General features: G+C 41.0%; 1 protein-coding gene across 2 annotated transcripts in view; it reads right to left on the bottom strand.

Annotated features, from left to right (window-relative positions):
* TAF15 (TATA-box binding protein associated factor 15) overlaps positions 1 to 22774 on the bottom strand; it is a 39534-nt gene extending 16760 nt beyond the window's left edge. The window contains exons 1-7 of one of the 2 annotated variants that reach the window (XM_010385190.2): positions 22665 to 22774; positions 14508 to 14547; positions 12173 to 12224; positions 12000 to 12084; positions 11811 to 11916; positions 8792 to 8985; positions 7240 to 7360 (exon numbers count right to left, since the gene is read on the bottom strand). In XM_010385190.2, the coding sequence (XP_010383492.1) occupies positions 7240 to 7360; positions 8792 to 8985; positions 11811 to 11916; positions 12000 to 12084; positions 12173 to 12224; positions 14508 to 14547; positions 22665 to 22671 (605 nt within the window). In that variant the 5' untranslated portion in view covers positions 22672 to 22774. The remainder of the gene's footprint in view (positions 1 to 7239; positions 7361 to 8791; positions 8986 to 11810; positions 11917 to 11999; positions 12085 to 12172; positions 12225 to 14507; positions 14548 to 22664) is intronic. The other variant, XM_010385191.2, reaches the window with a different exon arrangement.
* Between the last annotated feature and the right edge of the window lie 1402 nt (positions 22775 to 24176).

Genomic DNA, 24176 nt, shown 5'->3' with positions numbered 1-24176 from the left:
GAAAATAAAGCAGCTGAAGATTTCAACACATGGCCATAAATTTGGAAATACCATGGTACATTGGAGAAAGAACTAGTCTTCAAACCAAGAGACTCAAGGTATAGTCTTAATTATCACTAATCAATCTTGAAAATTTGGACATGTCAGTGGTTCTCCATAAGCTTCAATCTCCTTAACAAAATAAGGGTCTGTATCCTTACTATTCAAAATGTCATGGAATAGAAGCATAAGCACAGCCTGGAAGCTTCTGAGAAAAGCAGAATCTCAGGCCCCACTCTAGACCTACTGAATAAGAATCTGCATTTAGTAAGATCCCCCAAGTAATTCATATGCACATTTAAGTCTAAAATATCTAGAAATTTGGTTTAGGCACTGATCTAGATGATCTGTAATTTTATGCAAAGCTTTCTTTCAAGTTCAAACGTTGCAATCATTTTCTCTCCCTTTAATAGAAAATAATCCTCTTTTAGGAATTTATTAAATAAAGAAAATAACCTTCAAGTAGTACTATTAGATATTAACAGAAGATGAGCCTGAGGTTAACAATCTTTCTTTAAAATCTGCATTAATGTTACAAATCCCTTTTCTACATGCTAAGGCAAATTAAGACACAAAGGTACTTGAACATCTGTGAGTCAAGATGTTGACACAACAAATTTGCTTTAAGTCCCAGAAAAAGGAGAAAACATGCACACATAAAGAATTCCTGAAGTAGCAGAGATATTTAACAGAGACATAAGCATACTCAACTTTATTGGCAGAGTATCCCCTGCATAAGAAAACTAGCTGCTTTTCTTTTTGTTTTTTGAGATGGTGTCTTGCTATTTTGCCCAGTCTGGTCATGAACTCCTGATCATCAGTGACCCTCCTACCTCAGCCTCCTAAGTAGCTGAGACTACAGGTACACGCCACAGTCCCCAGCTAGTTGCATACTCTCTTTTTTTTTTTGAGACAGAGTCTTGCTCTGTCGCCCAGGCTGGAGTGCAGTGGCGCAATCTTGGTTCACTGCAAGCTCCGCCTCCCGGGTTCACACCATTCTCCTGCCTCAGCCTCCCATGTAGCTGGGACTACAGGCGCCCGCCACCACGCCCGGTTAATTTTTTGTATTTTTAGTAGAGACGGGGTTTCACCATGTTAGCCAGGATGGTCTCGATCTCCTGACCTTGTGATCTGCCTGCCTCGGCCTCCCAAAGTGCTGGGATTACAGACGTGAGACACCGCGCCCGGCCTTTTTTTTTTTTGTGACAAGAGTTTCACTCTTGTTGCCCAGGCTGGAGTGCAATGGTGCGATCTTGGCTCACTGCAACCTCCAACTCCCGGGTTCAAGCGATTCTCTCACCTCAGCCTCCTGAGTAGCTGGGATTATAGGCACCCACCACCATGCCCAGCTAATTTTTGTATTTTCAGTAGAGACGGGGTTTCACCATGTTGGCTAGGCTGGTCTCGAAGCCCCGACCTCAGGTGATCCACCCGCCTCAGCCTCCCAAAGTGCTGGGATTAGAGGCGTTAGCCAGTGTGCCCAGCCAGTTGCATATTCTTGACCCAAACACAGAGACAGTTACCCCAAGTTCAAAACCACAAAGAGCAGCCCACACGAACGCATACTCTGAAGGTTCTTTCACTGTTATAGCAGTATACATTTAGAATAGACAACAGATTCCATTTCAGATGCTTCTCAAGAAAGAAAAAGTTCTTTGACAGAATCTCCACTCCAAAGCTTTTTTTTTTTTTTGAGATGGAGTCTCACTCTGTGGCCCAGGCTGGGGTGCAGTGGCATGATCTCAGCTCACTGCAACCTCTGCCTCCTGGGTTCACGCCAGTCTCCTGCCTCAGCCTCCCGACTAGCTGGGACTACAGGAGCCCACCACCAAGCCCGGCTAATTTTTTGTATTTTTAGTAGAGATGGGGTTTCACCATTTTAGCAAGGGATGGTCTCTATCTCCTGACCTCATGATCTGCCCGCCTCGGACTCCCAAAGTGCTGGGATTACAGGCGTGATCCACCACACCCAGCCTCCAAATCTTTAATTTAAAAAAAAAAAAAATCTAACTATATCTATTTACGGACTAAAACTGCCAAGAAGTAAAAGGACAATGCAGGAATCGCTATTCTTAGAAAATTTCACTAACTAGAGAGAAAGGGCTTAGCAAAATGGAGAAAGATTAGCTTAAAAACCCATGCTGTGCTTGAGTTTTCAGACTACTAAATCCAGAATACAATTTCCTGAGTGTGAGGAAAACAGGAAAAGTACACCACTAATTCCACATTTAAGTGACTCAATGGATTTAAGTACTATTCTCAATAACAGCTGTATTTACATTTTATTTCCTCCTATGTCTTATATGCATGGTAAAAAGGCTCTCTGGAATCAGCATCTATCAACATCTCAGGAGGCCAAGAATCTATCATTCTAGAGCTGCACTGTCCAATACAGTATCCACTACCTACATGTGGCCTGCTGAGCACTGGAAATGTAGCTAAATTAAGATGTGCTCTAAATGCAAAATACAAAACAGATTTCCAAATTTTAGTATGAAAAAACGAATGTTTTTTCATAGGAGGAAATAAAATGTAAATACAGCTGTTATTGAGAATAGTACTTAAATCCACTGAGTCACTTAAATGTGGAATTAGTGGTGTACTTTTCCTGTTTTCCTCACACTACGCCTTTTTTTTCCCTTTGTTACATTTGAAAAGGTATGGGGCGGACAGGAAATGGAATTTGACAGTCTCACTATTACCCAGACTGGAGTGCAGTGGCTTTTCATAGACACAATCACAGCTCACTGCAGCCTTGAACCCCTGGGCTGAAGCAATCCTCCTGCCTCAGTTTCCCAAGTAGTTGGGACTACGGTGTATGCCACAGTGCCCGGCTAATTTTTTTCATTTTTAAGAGATGAGGTCTTACTATGTTGCCCATCTAGTCTCAAACTCCTGGCCTCAAGCAATCCTCTTGCCTCAGCCTCATAAGTAGCTAGGATTACAGGCGCAGGCCATCATGACCAACAAATTTTTTACATTGATTGCATGATGAAATATTTTGAATACATTGGGTTAAATAAAATACATTTTCTCATTGTTTATTTGTGTTGTTTTCTTTCCAATGTGGCTATTAGAAAGTTTACAATTAACTATATGGGTCACATTTGTGACCTCCATTGTATTTCTATTGGGCAATGCTGTGTTAGACTCACCAGAACATATGCATATTTTTATTTATTTTTTAGACCCATGTATACAGTGCCCCTGTATACATGCGTATTTCTACAGGAGCTAATAGAATGCCCTTTTAAGGGGGAGAAGATCCTCAGAAATCTGCATAATTTTAGGCTTGACATATTAAAGCCTGAAACAGCTACTAAATTTGATGGCATACTAATAATGAAAAGCAATTATTTATTAAGTTCTGGCAATTTTACAAGGCATTAACCACAATGCTAAAACTAAAAATCACTGGGAGAATTTATGCCCTTAGCTTCTAGTCCACTAAGATGTCCATGTTAATTATAGATGACAGTAAGAAATGGTCTTTTTTTTGCTACAATTGCTTTTTCAAAGAAAAAGATTAAGTTTCCTGTAGTTCCTATAATCTTCACTTATCTCTCTTTCATACTTGGAAAGCTGATGGCTTCTTTTTGACCAGAAATCTTCTTCTAGCCAGGCAATCACACCATCTATAAGTCTCAGAATGTCCCATCCTTTACCTTATAGCCAATCCTCATCCACAAATTATGCCCCCTCCTTTTCTTTGGCAATGGAGTTTCGCTCTTGTTGCCCAGGATGGAATGCAATGGGGTGATCTCAGCTCACTGCAACCACCACCTCCCAGATTCAAGTGATTCTCCTGCCTCAGCCTCCTGAGTAGCTGGGATTATAGGCACCCACCAGCTAATCATGTCCGGCTAATTTTTTGTATTTTTAGTAGAGACAGGATTTTACCATATTGGTCAGGCTGGTCTCGAACTCCTGACCTCAGGTGATCGACCACACCCAGTCTATGCCTCTTCTTCTTTTAATATAAACCAACTAATGCCAGATATTCTTCAAACAGCCCCCAAAAGAATTGCTATTTTTTATTTATTTTTTTTCGAGACGGAATCTTGCTCTGTTGCCCAGGCTGGAATGCAGTGGTGCGATCTCGGCTCACTGCAAGCTCCGCCTCCTAGATTCACGCCATTCTCCTGTCTCAGCCTCCCAAGTAGCTGGGACTACAGGCACCCGCCACCATACCCAGCTAATTTATTTTCTTGTATTTTTAGTAGAAACGGGGTTTCACCGTGTTAGCCAGGATGGTCTCAATCTCCTGCCCTTGTGATCCGCCCGCCTCGACCTCCCAAAGTGCTGGGATTACAGGCATGAGCCACGCCTGGCCAAGAATTGCTATTTTTAAGATGACTGAGAACACAAATGGGAGTGTTGATGATGACTAATGAAAAATGTTTGGGTATTTTGGTACTTAAACGCAAAATTGTGTGGAAAAAAGAAATCTTAAAACAGGTCATTTACATTCAAATTCAAAACACTTTTATCCCAATAAATAAGCTAAAAACCACATCTTTAAAAAGATGTTATAACACATAAAAAGTATATGAACTTCAGCCAGGTGCAGTGGCTCACACCTGTAATCCTACCACTTTGGGAGGCTGAGGCGGGCAGATCACGAGGTCAGGAGATTGAGACGATCCTGGCTAACACGGTGAAACCCCATCTCTACAAAAAAAAAAATTAGTCAGGCGTGGTGGCATACGCCTGTAGTCCCAGCTACTCAGGAGGGTGAGACAGGAGAACTGCTTGAACCTCGGAGGTGGAGGTTGCAGTAAGCTGAGATGGTGCCACAGCACTCCAGCCTGGGCAGCAGAGACTCCATCTCAAAAAAAAAAAAAAAAAAAAAAAAATTATATGAACTTCAAATTTCAGTACCCATAAATGAAGCTTTACTGGAACACAACTCTGGTTATTCATTTACATATTATTTACGGCCGCTCTGGTGCTCCAAGGGCAGAAATGAATAGTTACAACAGAAACCATATGGTTTACAAAACCCAAAACATTTACTATCTGGCCTTTCACACAGTTTGCCAACTCAATATAAGAGTAATCGGCATCCATATGGATTTCTTAAAAAGGCCTTTCATGAACATCTCAACAAATAACCGAGTATAAGGCAAGACTGCAGATCCCTTCCTCAGCCGATCCTTCCCCCCACTGAAACCAGATCAGCATCATTTTGACCAACTACATACTGGACCTCTGCATATGATTTTGTATGAAGGGGTATTAAAGGAAAATAAAAAACTTAGTTTATAAGTCAGTATCTAGGCCACAAATTATATGAAGTATGTTGCCAGGGGTTTATAAAAGTACTTAATTGGACCCCAGGGTTGGTTAAGGTACTCCTTCCCTCCTTTGTCAGGAGGATCACTCAAAGTCCTTTCAACCTTCCAGTCACAAGATGAGTCACAAATGAAAATACATTAAAAAAAAATTTTTTTTTTGAGACGGAGTCTCGCTCTGTGGCTCAGGCTGGAGTGCAGTGGCGCGATCTTGGCTCACTGCAGGCTCCGCCTCCCAGGTTCACGCCATTCTCCTGCCTCAGCCTCCTGAGTAGCTGGGACTACGACTACAGGCGCCTGCCACATCTGGCTAATTTTTTGTATTTTTAGTGGAGACGGGGTTTCACCATGTTAGCCAGGATGGTCTTGATCTCCTGACCTCGTGATCCGCCCGCCTTGGCCTCTCAAAGTGCTGGGATTACAGGCGTGAGTCACCATGCCTGGCCAATGAAAATATATTTATAATGACTTCCCTACCTATTCCCTATCTTCTTCTTCCATTCTTAGACACAGTGATAGTTTAATAATCGATTAGGATATAACTGTAATTTCCTTATGAAGAAAACTAAAGCTATGATGTACTATAAAACATAAAGCATCTCAAGGCAGCCAATTATCCGAAACATATTAACTGGTAAATTAAATATACCTGTTGGTTATCTTGTTTGGGATAGGACAGAGGCTATTATTAGGTAGAGAGTAAGCACCATGTCACTTTACATTGTCCATTTATACCCACATGATGGCAGACTGCTCTTCGACAATGAAGAGGCATAGAATCTACTTGTTTTACTTTGGGAAACTGACTTTGACTATCAATCAACAGACTTAATGTTCAAGTCTTACAACATTTTTCAAATATGTTTAAAATTCAGGTTTTCCATAAAATTAAACCACTGTACACTAAAAATAGAGAAATACAAGGCAGTGAAATCAAATCCTGGCTCACTTGAAGAAATAACAGTCTGTGGGCACCTGGTTGTTTCTCAGGTCACCTCAGGGGACAGATGATCCCTAAGGTGCAAAAGAATGAACCGGTGCTGATATATGACTGATAAGTTTCAGCAACGGGCCACTGACCATTTCAATTCCCAAGCAACATAAATTACCTTTTAGCCTGTGTATTTACACACAAATATGCAACCTGCAAACTTCTTCTGAGGACAGATGTCAACTACTTTTTCATTTTTGTTTTTATGGTCAAAGTAGCAAACTTACAGATGTATCTAAAACCAATTTTAAAACCAGCTTCATTACATATGCTGTAAATAAATACCAAAACCTGGTAACACTAGCATGGAGAAAAGAAAAGCTGAATTAGAAAGACATTCCTTTACACAACTTAGTCAAGACAAAATACACATTACTAGGTGATGTTACACTAATTATTCCAATAATTATTTACTTAAGAAGAGGGACAAAACAGTTTTGTTACATTAAATCTTTCTCTTATTCGCCATCCCCACCTTTCTACTCCATTACTGCCTCCTAATACTTTCCCTTCCCAAGGAGATTTGAGATTAAGAAATAGCCCTTGCCCTTCAATCTAGAATTAACTTACCTTTTATTTTTACATACAAACACTGGATTTCCCAGAGTTGTCTTTTAAAGGTTGTCTTTTAAAGGAGTTTAGAGCTCTGGCAGGAAAGTCAAGTGGTTAATCACAACCATAGTTGTTTCTCTACTGGTGTTTAACATGTACCACATAAACTAACTGCTAACATAGCCAATTCTAAGGTCATTTAAGACTGAAAATACACTTTTAATTTCTGCCTTTTTCTCCAATACATAATCCCTTTTTTAAGTCTCTTAACTAAATTAGATGCTGGAATTGATCCAGCCAAGTAACACCAAAAAAAAAAAGAGGAATAAGAAAAAATGTAGGCATCTTTATCTATATACTTACCTTGATCCTGTCATAGGACCTCTTCCATCCTTGTCATATCCCCCACGCCCTCTACCTCCTCCCTGTGACCCGCCATATCCTCTATTATCTTCTCCATACCTACTCACATCACGACGGTCATCTACAAAAAAGAAAATATTACACACAAATAACCACTCTCATTTCTAAGGCTTCAAGTAACAATCTTGAATGGCTCTTTAGGCCACACATACCCTTACAGAAAATGGCACATGTGCACACAACTCAAATGCAAGTCGTCATAAAATCATCTGGAATTACATGTTTTTGAGAATTATATCTGTGTCAAATTCCATTCTGCTGAAGTGACATGGCAAAACAGCAATGTGGAACAGCATGAGTTAAAATAAATCTTAGCTACAAGAACCTTAGTAACTCAGATGAAAAGCACTAATTTTTTTTTTTTTGAGATGGAGTCTCGCTCTGTAGCCCAGGCGGGAGTGCAGTGGTGCAATCTCGGCTCACTGCAAGTTCCGCCTCCTGGGTTTACACCATCCTCCTGCCTCAGTCTCCCAAGTAGCTCGGACTACAGGCATCCGCCACCACGCCTGGCTAATTGTGTTTTGTATTTTCAGCAGAGACGGGGTTTCACCATGTTAGCCAGGATGGTCTCGATCTCCTGACCTTGTGATCCACCCACCTTGGCCTCCCAAAGTGCTGGGATTATAAGCGTGAGCCACCGCACCCGGCCCCCCAATCTTAAAAGTTACTTCTTTCTTCGCTTCGGAAACGTTTAAATGTAAATTGAGCATGGACAAGGAATAACTGAATCTTCAAACTGAGAGAAGATTATTAGTGAATGTGCTTCCACTTTTTTTTTTTTTTTTTTGGAGACGGGGTCTCGCTCTGTAGCCCAGGCTGGAGTGCAATGGCCCGATCTCAGCTCACTGCAAGCTCTGCCTCCCGGGTTTACGCCATTCTCCTGCCTCAGCCTCCCGAGTAGCTGGGACTACAGGTGCCCGCCACCTCGCCCGGCTAGTTTTTTGTATTTTTTAGTAGAGACGGGGTTTCACCGTGTTCGCCAGGATGGTCTCGATCTCCTGACCTCGTGATCCGCCCATCTCGGCCTCCCAAAGTGCTGGGATTACAGGCTTGAGCCACCACGCCCGGCCTGTGCTTCCACTTTTATTCATTCACTTATTCATTCAATTATTCAACAAATGTTTACTGAGCGCTTGCTATGAACCAAACCATGTACTAGGCCTTAAAGATACAAAAATAAGCGCCCCAAATGAAGTACACCACCAACACCAAAAGAACTTGTACCAGCAGTATTGTCAAAGGATCAGAGTTCACTGAGACAAAAAGGAAATTCATGTAATCAGTCATCAAAAATCATGACCATTTGGGGGTCTCCAAGTTCAGAAGTAGAAATCTGATAAACTAGTTTTGATTACCATGAGAGGGAACACATCTTCAAGGTTACCCTAAATTTTGACAAACAGGTGAAATCCTCCATGGTTCTTTTAATCAGAAATTCATACAAATAATTCTGTGAGGGGGAAAAATAATAATAGAGGTCAGTAAATCTTACCTTGTGTGTGGTGGCTGTAATTTTCCCTTTGTGAATGATAGGACTGCTGGTTTTGATTATAGGAATCATGCTGCTGATCATAATTTGACTGCTCATCATATGAGCCTTGATGTTGATCATAGCCTGACTGCTGGTCATAGGAATCTTGTTGACCATAGTCTGGCTGGTCATAGGAAGGTGCTCTTCCACCTTGGCTAAATAGAAATGGAGAACTTAAGAGATTTCATAGGAAGATTACATTTGCTGAAGCAAGTTGACTGAAACTGATATTAAGGGTCCTGACTAGTTAAGACATTAACCATATTTACGACTACCTTCTCGTGGTAATTAGTTATCTGCAGTCTCCTGGAATTCCCTTCAAAAGACAATTCTGCTAACATTGAAGAGGTGCCATATTATGAAAAAAAAAAAAATGTATCTTTGAAAACTGTAGTAAAGCAAAAAATCACTATAGTTTTTACTATCTCCCTGAACTTTTTTTTTTTTTGAGACAGAGTTTCACTCTTGTTGCCCAGACTGCTGGAGTGCAATGGCGTGATCTCGGCTCACCGCAACCTCTGCCTTCCAGGTTCAAGCAATTCTCCTGCCTCAGCCTCCCAAGTAGCTGGAATTACAAGGCATGTGCCACCACGCCTGGCTAATTTTGTATTTTTAGTAGAGACAGGGTTTCTCCATGTTGGTCAGGCTGGTCTCGAACTCCTGACCTCAAGAGATCTACCTGTCTTGGCCTCCCAAAGTGCTGGGATTACAGGAGTGAGCCACCGCGCCCAGCCTATCTCCTAGAATTAAAAAAAAAAAGGAAAAGATGCTACAAAGTACAGGAATATGTCTGACTCTTTAATAAACACGCCACAAGAGTTGAGTCCTTTTAATAGTTACAATAAAAGACTCTATATCACTTAATTTTAACAAGCGTCATCTCTTAAAATATTTTTACATCTTTTTTCTTAGAATTATCTTTAGAATCTACAGTACAGTCTTCTAAACATCTTCAGTGATAGTACATTTTAGAAAACAGTATAGGAACTTGCTTGGTAATGCAATTTTTTTAATCTGAAAAGAAGTCTATCAGGTAATGAGACTGCTTATTCCATCAATTCAAAAGGAAAATTCTAAGTATCTTCAGAACAATATTACTGTATTAATTACATGCTCTCAGGGTGGGAATATTAAAAGGCAACATTTAATTGGATTTGAGTTCCAATAGGTTTACTTATTTAAAAAATGGGCTGGCGGGGGGACAAAAAAGATCTTATAATAGTTACATTTTATTCTTCACCAGAGGATCAGAACAATCTAATAAAAGATCAGTATGTTCCCTAACTCCTTATCGAAAGCACAACACAACCACAGTCCAAACCCTAGCACTTTAAAATGGCTGTCAAATCAAACTTAACATTTCTTTTCAGACTACATTTATAGGTCATGTTTCCAAAAATACATCATTTATAAAAGGATTCTCCTTAAATTTAAGACTAACCAACAAGGCTTGAGGAGTTCTCTTAATGTAGCATGTCTTCTGAGTATTATTCCCCATATTTGTACTCTACTTTCTACTTTTCAAAACACTCTCACATCCGTAAGGGTGATAATTTGACCTAACAAATCTTTCCTCAATGCTTTTATTTAATTTTCACTTAGAATAAATGTCTTCATTGTAGAGAGAAAACACTAGACACCTCAGTTTTTAGCCACATCACTTGATAGGCGAAATAATTTCTTTACCTCTGTAAAATGGGAATCATTACTGACACTATTTCATAGTGGTATTTGAAGATCAATTACATCAGATAATGCAAAAGCATTTCACAGAATGTAAAGCACAATTTTTAAAAAGTAACTTGCTATTATTAAGTAAATAGCATAAAATTAAGTACCAGCTCTTCAAATGTGAAAGGTAAAAAAACTTTATAAAACCTGAAATTTATCAGTAAATATTCACCTACATATATCAACAAACAAAACACATTTTAGGATATCTATGTGTAAGTTTTGACCCTTTTAAAAAATATTTTTGTCCCAGAAAAGGTAATATATTCAAATGGTTCAAAAATAAAGTGGAAATTTAAAAATGGATATTGAGAAGTCTCATTCTAAAGGCAGGTTTTTATTTATTTATTTATTTTTTATTTTATTTTTTTGAGACAGAGTCTCGCTCTGTCACCCAGGCTGGAGTGCAGTGGCCGGATCTCAGCTCACTGCAAGCTCCGCCTCCCGGGTTTACGCCATTCTCCTGCCTCAGCCTCCCGAGTAGCTGGGACTACAGGCGCCCACCACCTCGCCCGGCTAGTTTTTTGTATTTTTTAGTAGAGACGGGGTTTCACCATGTTAGCCAGGATGGTCTCGATCTTCTGACCTCGTGATCCACCCATCTCGGCCTCCCAAAGTGCTGGGATTACAGGCTTGAGCCACCGCGCCCGGCCTAAAGGCAGGTTTTTATTTAATTTCAGGTATAAAGCAGAGGTCCAAAATTTTCTAACATTTTTAAGGACATCAATTTATAGCTAAACAATGATTTCACAAATACATCATAAGAATCAAATGACGGCCGGGCGCAGTGGCTCAAGCCTGTAATCCCAGCACTTTGGGAGGCCGAGACGGGTGGATCACGAGGTCGGGAGATCGAGACCATCCTGGCGAACACGGTGAAACCCCGTCTCTACTAAAAAAATACAAAAAACTAGCTGGGCGAGGTGGCGGGCGCCTGTAGTCCCAGCTACTCGGGAGGCTGAGGCAGGAGAATGGCGTGAACCCAGGAGGTGGAGCTTGCAGTGAGCTAAGATCCGGCCACTGCACTCCAGCCTGGGCGACAGAGCGAGACTCTGTCTCAAAAAAAAAAAAAGAATCAAATGAAAATGCTATTTCCACATTCTCCATGATATACACTTTTGAAATCCACACTTCATTAAAACTTTCCTTAAAAAAAAGTCTAAAGCTAGGATTTTGTTGGTTAAATCTGTTTAATATCAGTGTTATTCCCACTGCCCAAAACAATCTCAGTACTTTACTATGTCCTTACCTTCCTGATGATTCCATGTTTTGCTGCTGTCCCTGGTTATTATATGGTTGCTGGCTATATGAGCTCTGCTTTTGATTCTCATAACCACCATAGGACTGTGAATAACCTAAAGATTAGATGAGTATATCATTTAGTGAAGGCTCTGATTTTTCAATTTCTGAAACAACAAATTTAACAAACTAGTCCAACCTGACTGACTTTGTCCATAACTGGAGTAACCGCTGTAGTTCTGTCCATAAGAGGAATCAGTCGTTTGCCCATAGCCAGAATAGCTCTGAAATTTAGGTAAATACTCAAGTTTCATCACCTACTTAAGATAAAAATAACTACTTATGAAGAATACAATTTATATTTCAACCTACTTGTGATGCTTGTCCATAGCCTGGGTTGCCTTGATTTCCATAGGAAGAATAACTGCAAAAGAAAAATTTAACACTTGAAAGAAATGTGTTACAATTTAAAAGTTTAAATGAAGACCTTGCCTGCATTTTCAATTTTCAACTCAAATACAAGCTTCTTTGCTGAGAAATCATCAATCTGCCTGTCTCTAGAGTCTAAATTGAAAGGTGATGACCAGACTGTTAAAGAAATACATGAAGTCACTCCCAGATCTCCTGAATGTCAAATACTCCAAAGTTTTGTTTTGACAGTCTCACAGAAACAAAACTTGATCAGAGCTAGAAAATTCCAAGAGAATTATGCTTGGGTGTGGGGTAATAAAAACTACATAGCAAGACCTATAATAAATATCTGAAGCAGAAAAATGATGACTACACAAAAAATGAATACCTTACTCAATTTAATACCTTACTCAATTTAATTACATCTTGACTGATTAACTTTTTCCTACCATTTGCCTTAGTCTTTTAACTTCCTAAAAGATGCACAGGGAGGCACTAGAAGTCCAGTTTAAAAGCCTCAATAATTAGAGGCATGTTTATCTCCAGAGTACAGTTATAGGATGAAATTACGCCGTATCCTCAGTGTTGTAGCAGGGCCTGGCACATAGCTCAATAAATATTTGTTGACTGACTAAATAAATGTACCCTCCTGGGATCTGAATTTTAATTTTATAGTATATAAGCTCTAACAAGTCAGAAACAAACTTTCTGAATCTATGACTTCCTAATATCCAAAGAAAACTAAAACATTTGCAAAAAAATTTTTTTTATCATTTTAAAGGTATCAAGTGCTAACAAGATTCCTTAACTTTTGAAAATATATTTCATCAAATAAACATTTTTGCTAGATACCTACTAGGAAGTTAGCACTATCTCATGAGATCAAAAAAGTCAAATCAGTTTTGTTTTTCAAGAGGCTTAAAATTTGATAAGGTATCTGAGGTGCTATTCTGAATACCTCACACTGAGCTGTAAAACATTTATCCTGTAAGTTGAAGTCTGTATTTCTGGTAAGAGAAGCCCACTGCATATACACATTCACATAAAAATAGAACTTTATTTTTATTGTGAGCATGGCAAGCACACTAAAAAAAAGCCAAATATTTATTTTATGGTGTTTAAAAAACATGTGCTCTGAAAAAACACATTAACATATTACACACCATCATAAAATGCTTTCTCTAAAAAACTGTTGAGTTCAATTGCTTACATTTTTTTTATTTATTTATTTGAGACAGGGTCTCATTCTGTCACCCAGGCTGGAGTGCAGTGGCATGATCATAACTCACTGTAACAACCTTGAACTCTTGGGCTCAAGTGATCCTCCCGCCTCAGCCTCCCAAGTAGCTAGGACTACAGGTACACACCACCATGTCCAGATAATTTAAAAAAATTTTTTGAGAGACAAGGTCTTGCTATATTACCAAAGCTGGTTTCTAACTCCTGGCCTCAAGCAATCCTCCCACCTTGGCCTCCCAAAGTGCTGGGACTAGAGGCATGAGCCATAGTGTCTGGCATTAAATTTCTTTTTTTTTTTTTTGAGACGGAGTCTCGCTCTGTCGCCCAGGCTGGAGTGCAGTGGCCGAATCTCAGCTCACTGCAAGCTCTGCCTCCTGGATTTACGCCATTCTCCTGCCTCAGCCTCCCGAGTAGCTGGGACTACAGGCGCCCGCCACCTTGCCCGGCTAGTTTTTTGTATTTTTTAGTAGAGATGGGGTTTCACCGTGTTAGCCAGGATGGTCTCGATCTTCTGACCTCGTGATCCGCCCGTCTCGGCCTCCCAAAGTGCTGGGATTACAGGCTTGAGCCACCGCGCCCGGCCAAATTTCTTTAATAATTATTTCTTCTAAGAGATTTCCTAAATAAAACATAAACTTTACAATACCAAGGAAATTTGTTTTAATCTCTAGGACGTATATTCATCGATGCAGACAGATTTAAGAAAACAAAGAAGCCCAGTGCAGTGGCACACGTCTGCAGTGGAGATTACAGTTACTTGGGAGACTGAGGCAGGAGGATCGCTTAAGCCCAGGAATTTAAGGCTTTGGTACACTATGATTTGCCTATGAATAGCCACTGCACTCCAGCCTGAGCAACACAGCAAGAATGTCTCAAAACATAAAGAAAAACAGAAAAGGAATAAATGTTTTATAGCACCTATTTACACTGACCCTCTTCACTCTGTGACAAGTTAATATTTAACTTATGACATCCAGACATCAAGTCTCAAGAGAAGCTTGACAAAATTCACCTCAGTTATACCCTTTCATATTATTAAAATGTATGTATACTTTACCTTTGCTGCTCACCCCCAGACTGACCGTAACTTCCAGAATCTAGAACACATAAAAAGAATTTTAAATCTTATTTAAAATTATGCTTCCTTCAAAGGCTGACTAGCTCATATAGAAGAAATAATGGTAAGAAAACGTGAAGAATTGCGGAAAGAAAAACTAACCCAAGTTAAATACTATGAAATGAGAAATTTGTACAAATAGTATTTACTTTTTACAATAACTACATATTTGCAAACTACTATTCTACATGTGTGCTGAGGGTCACAAGAAGCCAGTGAACAAATGTAAATCAGTGAAAATCCATTCTTTAAACAGACTCAAGAGCTTAAGCAGTATTATGATATATAAAAAGACATCTGTTAAAACTAATCAGGTCCAAAAAAGGGAAAGACATGCACTATGACATCCTCAGGATTACATCTACTTGTATATCCTTACCACCCCAAGATATATACCATTCCTCTGTACTGAACTGCTTTGGCTGTCAGCACCAACAAAAATATTTCCAAAGACTTGCTAAAAAAAAAAAAAAAAAAAAAAGCAGCTAAGTTAGTTGCTCTATTCTGATTTTATCAAGCTTTCAGGGATTCAGCCAATTGGCACAGCAAGTCAGCAATACCTGCTTGTAGCTTCAATTGAGCAATTAAAAAAACTACCAAGGGACCGGTCATGGTGGCTCACACAATCCCAGTACCATGGGAGGCTGAGGCAGGCGGATGGTTTCAGCCTGGCCAACATGGCTAAACCCCATCTCTACAAAAAATACAAAAATTAGCTGAGCATGGTGGCATGTGCCTGTAGTTCCAGCTACTCGAGAGGCTGAGGTGGATCACCTGATCCAGGGGCAGTCAAGGCTGCAGTGAGCTGTGATTGTGCCACTGCACTCCAGCCTGGACAACTGAAAGAGACTCTCAAAAAAATTTTTTAAAAGGTGGGGTGGGGATGGTAACATATAAAAAATAAATACAGAACTTGAACTCTGAGCTGTTCTCAATACTTCAAAGTGTCAATCATATCAAAAATTACTGAAGAAGTTCTATTTATCTATCCTTTAGGCTTTACTCAGATTCAAATGAATGACCTAAGTATGTAATGCATAAAAGCAATTTTATATGAAACACTTTTGCAACCGCAGAAAATGGCTCTAAGTTGCAAACTGTTGACCATCAGGCCCAACCTCACTCAATTTGAAAGAATCACTGCTGTCAAATTGTTCTAAAACCCACCAAAACCTAATGAAATTGGTAACTTTTTCTTTCTTCTTTTTAAGAGATGAAGTCTTCCTGCCACCTATGCTGGAGTGCACTGGCGCCATCACAGCTCACTCCTGGACTTGAGCCATTCTCCTGCCTCAGCCTCCTGCATAGCTGGGACTACAGGTGTGCAGCACCACGCCGAGCTATTTTTAATTTTTACAGACAGGGTCTCAGTAACTTCCTCTTTTTAAAATTTAATTATGCAATATGTTCCTGTAACAAACTTTTTCATCCAATTTATAAAAAGCTACAATATGAAAATATTGCCACCGAATATAAGTGGGTGATACTAAATTTGCCACTTTCCTGCAGTAAAGCTCTCCAATTAGACCAAACAAGATTTTAACGCTTAATTTTAAGAACAGTAAATGAAGGCCAGATGCAGCGGCTCATCCCTGTAATTCCAGCATTTTGGGTGGCCAAGACAGGAGTACTGCTTGAGCCCAGGAGGTCGAGGCTGCAGTGAGTCATGATTGCAACACTACACTCCAGCTTTAGCGACAGGAGGAGACCCTGTCCCAAAACAACAACAAAAAAAAGAATATTAAATGAAATCTTGACACAAACTACTACTACTAGGAATATGGAGGGCATAAAACTAGCTGAAATAAAAAAGAAAAAATTACACATCATTGCCAGGCCCATGAGAAGATAGCTAGAGTTGTAGCTAACAACCAAATAAGAAAAATCAGAAAAGAATACACAATCTAATTAGGACATTAAGAGATTAGATGCCTCTATGAAATGACAGGAAATCAGATTCTCCTAAATCAAAGGATGAAAAGGGCTATGGGGGGAAAACAATGAGTAAGACAAGATATTTGCGGATGCATGAAGCTTTAAACTATATCCTGAAGCATGGATGTAGGTTCTCCCAGTGACAAAGTATATAATCGCAGCATATTTTCTTTAGGTTCAGGCAAAGTTTCAGTAGGGTGCAGCTCATAAGTCCTATAACCTTATCTCAAATCTAACAGTAAGGTCCTTAATCTTAACCCAGTCATTTCAGCCCTCTGAAATTATAAATCTAACTTCTTTAGCTGGCTAGCTTAAAAACTCCAAGATGATCTAGAAATAAGCATACTGACTAGTAAATCTGGCCCTTGGTATAAATTCTTGAGTGATAAAGTGTAGGTGTTTTATATTCATCAGAGACAATCAGTTTATAAATTAAGGCATTCCAAACAACTGTTGTGATTATTTGACACTTGTGCTTTGTGTCTAGACCTATGAATTATTTAAAGTGCTTTCGAATTTCCAAAAGTGTATAGTTTTGATTCTCTTTGTGTTTTTTCCTAATACTCCACTGCAGCTAGAAAAGTTATTTTATTATTCTTGATATTTGTTCGGATTTCTGGTTTTGCTTTTCCCCCTTGGCACGTCCCCTGTGTGCCTGAAAAGAAGTATGTATTTTCTAAATTTCAAGTGAATTCTATCAAGACTATAGCATTATGCTCATTAGATGTATCACTCATATTTTACTAATGTTTGGTCTAGTCTTAATAATGTTTGGTCATATTCTGTTTACCTGATCTATTAATTGTCATATTATATATATATATATATATATATATATATATACACACACATATATACACACACACACACTTTTTTTTTGAGACAGAGTCTCGCTCTATCGCCCAAGATGGAGTGCAGTGACAGGATTTTGACTCACTGCAACGTCTGCTTCCCAGGTTCAAACAACTCTCTTGCCTCAGCCGCCTGCGTGGCTGGGATTACAGGTGCCTGCCACCTCACCCGGCTAGTTTTTGTATTTTTAATAGAGATGGGAGTTTCACCATGTTGACCAGGCTGGTCTCGAACTCCTGACCTCAGGTGAACCACCCGCCTCGGCCTCCCAAAATGCTGGGATTATAGGTGCTAAGCCACCAAGTCTGGCCTGTTTTCTATATTATTAGGCACATAAAAGTATAGCCCTATGTTCCTGGTGAACTTCCTTTTAACATTACATCTGAACTTTATTTTGGCTAGTAACATAACTTAAAAAAGAAAGAAAGAAAATCAGCTGGGTGCGGTGGCCCACGCCTGTAATCCCAGCACTTTGGGAGGCCGAGGCGGGCAGATCACGAGGTCAGGAGACGAGACCATCCTGGCTAACATGGTGAAATCCTGTCTCTACCAAAAATGCAAAAAAATTAGCCGGGCGTGGTGGTGGGCACCTGTAGTCTCAGCTGCTCAGGAGGCTGAAGCAGGAGAATGGCGTGAACCTGGAAGGCGGAGCTTGCAGTGAGCTGAGATCACGTCACTGCACTCCAGCCTGGGCAACAGAGCAAGACTCTGTCTCAAAAAAAAAAAAAAAATCACCTTTTAGTTGGTGTTTGCAAATTGCTTGAGCTGAGGAGTTCAAGACCAGCCTGGGCAACACAGAAAGACCCTATCTCTACAAAAAATTTTAAAAATTAGCCAGGTAAGGCAGTGTGCACCTGTTGTCAGTCCCAGCTACTCCATTAAAAAAAAAGAGAAAAAAGAAAATTCAAAGTCAATGGTTACTTTCTCTCTAAACTCTAAGGATCATTTCATTATTTTCCAGCTTCTTAAAATATTTAATTAGTCTGTTATCAATCATACCACTGCTTCCTATTTTCTCCAGTAGATTATTGGTATTTCATAACCTGTATTTTCACATCAATGTATCCAGGTATGAATTTGTTTCATGTTTAAACTAGTGTTCACTTCAAAATATTCGTTTACTTTGGAAACTAACTATTGATTCTTCCTCCATTTCCTCCTTCTCAACCTCTTATTATGACAGGAGTTCTTAATCTATTTCCCATATTTGTTAATTTTTTTTTTTTTTTTTTTTTTGCAGGACAGGGTCTTGCTCTGTTGCCAAGGCTGGAGTGCTTAGCACAATCAAAGCTCACTGCAGCCTCGAACTCCTAGGCTCAAGTAATCCTCCCACTTCAACCTCCCGAGTAGCTAGGATTACACACGCATACTGCCACGTTCAGCTGATCTGTTTTGTACTTTGTAGAGATGGGAGTTTCATCATGTTGCCCAGGCTGTTTTCAAACTCCTGAACTCAAGTGATCTACCCACCTCAGCCTCTGAAAATGCTGGGATTATCGGCGTGAGCCACCATGCCCGAAAGCTTTCATTTTCATATCTTATCCCCCTGAACTGAATGCTGGAAGATCACATCTACCTTCCACATCTGAAAGATAAATCACATCCATCATATCTGTAATTCTTTCTTCTACTAGATCTGCTATCCAACTTAGTCACTTTTTCTAATTCTAAACGTTTTACTTTATTTTTTCAAATCTATGTGGCTTGTTTTATTAACACCTTGAACTTTTGTTTTTTTGAGACAGTCTTGCTCTGTCACCCAGGCTGGAGTGCAGTGGCTCGATCTCGGCTCACTGAAACCTCTGCCTCCTAGCTTCAAGCGATTCTGGTGCCTCAGCCTCCCAAGGATCCAGATTACAGGTGCCTGCCACCTCGCCTGGCTAATTTTTATATTTTTAGTAGAGACGGGGTTTCACCATGTTGGCCTGGCTGGTCTTGAATTCCTGACCTCAGGTGATCCACCTGCCTCGGCCTCCCAAAGGGCTGGGATTACAGGCACGAGCCACCGCGCCCGGCCAACACCTTAATCTTAGGGTTGATTCCTTCCTTTAGGTTTTCTTTTTTTTTTTTTTTTTTTTTTTAACAATTTTAAACATAAAAATATTCTCTCAGATAATGTTAGAGGCTCTAATCCTGTCATTGACTCTCATTTCGGTTAAATGTTTCCTAAAGCTCTGCAATTTACTGTGAACACGTCTTTTGCAAGGCTTGCTTTACCTGAAATTCCTTGTCATCTAAACTGTGAAATGTCCTCCAGAAAATGTTTTTCAGATTTTTTTTTTTTTTAATGGAGTTTCTCTTGTTGCCCAGGCTGGGGTGCAATGGCACAATCTCAGCTCACCGCAACCTCCACCTCCCAGGTTCAAGTGATTCTCCTGCCTCAGCCTTCTGAGTAGCTGGGATTACGTGCATGCGCCACCCTGTCTGGCTATTTTTGTATTTTTAGTAGAGACGGGGTTTCTTCAGTGTTGGTCAGGCTGGTCTCGAACTCCCGACCTTAGGTGATCCACCCAGCTCGGACTCCCAAAGTGCTGGGATTGCAGGCGTGAGCCATCACGTCGGGCCGTTTTTCATGTTTTTAACAGAAACACCAAGAGTATTACCAGCCCAGAAACCATTTTTACGTTAATTTGTCTTAAGGTTTCCTGGAGCCTAAATGTCCATGCTACCCTGTTATCTCTTATGTTGGTACTAAGGTTTTCTCCAGTTCATTCCCTCACAGAATGTGCAGTCCTTCGACTCCGTAACACATTAAGTCTAGAATTTGTGTTAAGAGTCTCAGTTCCTATTACCTGTCGTTAATGGTCCGTACGTTTTATCTCTGGTCCTTACGCAGTTATTTGAGCAATAAAACTCAGGTCTCTAAGAGAGGTGTACACCTTCCTCTCCAGTGTAGCTCGCAAGTTAGCTCTTTGCCTACCATGCTGCCTCCTACTTCATTTTTAGCACTGGGGGTTTGTCCTTAGTTTTCACCTTTTTGAAAATCTTTGTAGATAGATTTTCAAGTTAATCGTGGTCTGCCATACTGCCAGAATGAGAAGTTACCTTGACTTTGTAATTTTTATGTGTGTAACTAATCTGAATTTATAAGGTGTTAGATAATTCACATTTGTAAACAGTATCTGAATGTAAGACTCTGACTTATAATTTCTACGATTTTGATTTATTGATTACTTAAGTGCTTATATTTTATTAGGTTTTTTGGAGTGGTTGAGTCAATTGGATATATTAAACTGGATATATTAAACAGTAGTCTGGAATGTTTAAAGGACTTAACTAAAATTATTAATGGCATTAGTTGTTTTGGGGTATTTTAATAAACATTCATCAAAGAGCAAGTCAAAAGCATTATTTTTATACAAAGTCAAAGGTATTATTTTTATACACTTATTACAAAACATATAAATAGTATACCAAGCCTAAGAATATAAAGTCTAGCTTTAATTAATTGAAGGTTAATTTAAAAACACACATCTAATAAGTAGTCCTTTTCACACATCGAAAAGCCAATTTCGTATTTAAAAAAAAACTCAAATTACAAAATAACAAATATCTGGTGTCTCAGTAACTTCAAGATCAGTACTAATGATTAAGCCAGCTTATATGCTAATATGATACATGAAAAAGCCTGTATTTTACAAATAGCAAACCACTAAAACTTTAACTTTCCACAGAAGCCATTGTTTTATATCAATAATTATGTTAAAGATCAATACAAGCTAAAAGTTTTTAATAAGCAGTGAAACAAACCATTAAAACTTGGTAAATTTCTCCAAGAGGGTAGAATTTTAATTTCTGTTTAAACCGTGGGTAGATTATGATACACTCTGTGAGGGTGTACTGTAAGTACTTCTAAGGAGCTTTATTAGAATTCATCCCAAATTATGTACCTAGTAAAAGATATACCAATGTCTACTTTGGAATAAGAAATTATTACTTGTTTGAACAAGGATTAAGCAGAAACTGAAAGAAGTGCAGTTTATAGCCTCTTACATAAAGTAAATAGGCACCCCTCAAAAACAAACCAATATCCTGGCTCCTTAAGTATCAACATTAATCTAAGTAATGTACGGCATGCTCCTGTCCAAACGTTCCCGCTAATCTGTAGTCTTCTCAGATGGATGCTTCATTTTGATCACACATTTCTATCCTGCAAGACTGAGTACCCCTGGGTTTTTTGTCTGGTTTTATAACACTAGGCAGGTTTGGCCTTACTCAAAATACAAGGCTGCAAAAGGCCTGTTTCACCTCAACCATATGGTTTCAGGAAATGTTCTGTATTTCCAGCAGAAAAGAGGTATCTAACTCTCATGAGGGTTTCTAGCCAGTGGATAGATACCTGGGTCTTTGCGGCCCGTGATGCAGCCTAACAGTAGAGGACCTTGTGTGATCAGCTAGGTCTGCTAAAGCAGGACGACATCCATGTTCTAGACTTTTTATTCTGGTTTAGCAGGATCCAAACCGGCTGCCCTGAAGAGACTAATGCCTCTCTTTCTCTTCCACACAATGGGTGGCCTCTGCCAAGTTAACTGCTTCGTGGGAGGAAAAAGATGGCCTTTCCTTCGGTGTGCATGCTTTAAGGGAAATGCCACATACACCTACAAGAGCTTCTCAATAATAGACAGACAAGGCTCACTTTCAAACTCTTTCAGGAGATAAACTGGAGGGGAAGACGAATGGCAGGAAGGTGAAGAGGAAGCTGAATTACTAGGAAAACACCCCCAACTCCAGTCCGGGTGGTTACTGCAGAGTGAATAACGATAAGTACGATTTGGTGTAAGGCAACGTCCTTTGAAAGGGCTCCCAGAGCGTCAAGGCCCCCACCTGATGAATGGGTGAGTCAGGCAGGCCCAGCTCCACTTCACGGATGGGAAAACTGAGGTACGAGGCGGCGAGATGACTGGCCCGAGGCCTCGCTGAAAGATCCGAGGCGGAGCGGAGAACCAGAAGCACCGCTTCTCTTAGGCTGATGCTCTAATCTCGGCTCCCCCCGCCCTTACGATGGCGTAGACGGCCTCCGCCCCCCGACTCACACACACCCTCCCCCGGGAACGGCAAGTCTCCTCAGGTTCCAAGGACAGGGTCAAAAGACAAGAGGCCCGAGGCGCTCCCGCCGTGATTTGCAGCCGGAGAGCGTTGGGAGCGTGCGTGCCTCCAGTCCAACATGGCGGCGGTAGCGGCCGCCCCCCCACCCCAAGCCTCCCTCAGGGCCGGAGGCTTCTCCTCAGGGCCCTCCGGTGGGCGGGAAGACAGCCCAACCCCGCCAGGCCCTTCTCGTCGCTGCCGCTGCTCGCTGAAGGAGTCACCTACCCGACATGACTAACGGCCGCGGCGCGGAGGCCCCACAGCCCGCCGAGAACAAGGAATACGAAAGCCAGGCGGCGCGGCGGCCGGAGCTGTACTGAGGGCGGCGCGGCGGGCTGAGGCGGACTGCGGGGCTCCGGCAGCCAATCAGCGGACAGCGGGTGGTACCACAAAGCCGCAGCAGGAGGGGTGTTTCTGAATTGGTACTAGCCGCGGAGCCCTGAGGCCCCTTTATTCCCCCCTCCGCTAGCCGTACCATTATTGAGAGGGAATTGAGAAGAGAAAGTACCAATGCCAAGATCACGATCGGGGAGGAAATGGAACCTTCTCGCTCCGTCTTATTTACAATCCCATTTCTCACTTTATTGGGTCTGATGGAATTTGCGGTTAGGAAACGAAAGAGGAGGGACCTTATAAACACAGACTATTTGGTTATGCAAAGCTTTTCTTTCCCTACAATTTCGAATGGTACGTCCTAGCTGGCGTGCTTTTGCTGCAGAGTGCTTGGGCCACCTGGGGGCGTTCGGAGTCGGCGAGCTCGGGGACTGCGAGTCGTGACCAGCTCGCGTACCTCATCGCCTCCCGGTTTGTTGTAACTGTCTCGCCGAGTAGCAAACAAGGATGCTGGAACAAAAGGGTGCCTTAAGACGAAATCGTACACAAATCTGACCCTGAGAATGTGGCTGGGCGGAGGGATCGAGCTTTTATTTTCAGCACTGTAATAATAGCTGACTCTTGTCAGGCACCTTACATCATCTCATTTAATTCTCACAACAGACTGATGAAATATTTTCCCCATGTTGCAGATGAGAAGACAGAATTCATTTGATCTAGGTCATACAGCTAGTAAACGGCCAAGGTGGAATGTGAAGCCTGGTAACCCGACGCCATTGCATGTGAGTTTAATCAAAATGCTGCACGGCCCAGAGGGGTGGGCCCAAGGCCGCTTGGGCGCTGTAGCAGGAAACGGGCTGGAAAAGCTCAGAGAGCCAACAAAGACTTTTTCCGGGAGGGCATGGTATCTGAGCCAAACCGTAGGTGATGTGCAGAAGTTGACCGAGTGAAGAAGTGAGCAAAGTACTTTGCAGACTAGTTGTGGAACAAGTAGTTGTTCAGAGGGAGAGTAGAAGGAGATGATGCCCGAAAAGGAGGGGCTAAATAGCTGGGGCCTTGTCAAATGCATTAGAGTTTGCACTTTATCTTGAAGGAAATGAGAACCACTCACCAGAGGATTTAGTAGGAGAGGAGTAGTATCAGATTTGTATTTTCTGGCTGCCAAATGAAAAATGCACGGAGATGAGAGGCGCTTAAAAGCAGAGACCAATTAGGTGGCCAATGCAGTAATTTTGGTGAGAGATGATAGTGCCCTGGACTTAGGTAGTAGCTCCGGAGACAGAGGTAAGTGAAGCAATCCCAGAGATACCCCGGGGTAGACTAGACAAGAGCTGGTGATCACCTGGGTTGGAGAGGGTAGTGCAGAGAGGAGTCTGGGGTGAATTCTGGGTTTCCGGCGTAGAC

The sequence above is a fragment of the Rhinopithecus roxellana genome, chromosome 19 (assembly GCF_007565055.1).
Source record: "Rhinopithecus roxellana isolate Shanxi Qingling chromosome 19, ASM756505v1, whole genome shotgun sequence".
NCBI lineage: Eukaryota > Metazoa > Chordata > Mammalia > Primates > Cercopithecidae > Rhinopithecus > Rhinopithecus roxellana.
Note: the sequence above shows the minus strand (reverse complement) of the source record. Positions and strands in the feature narration are given on the sequence as shown.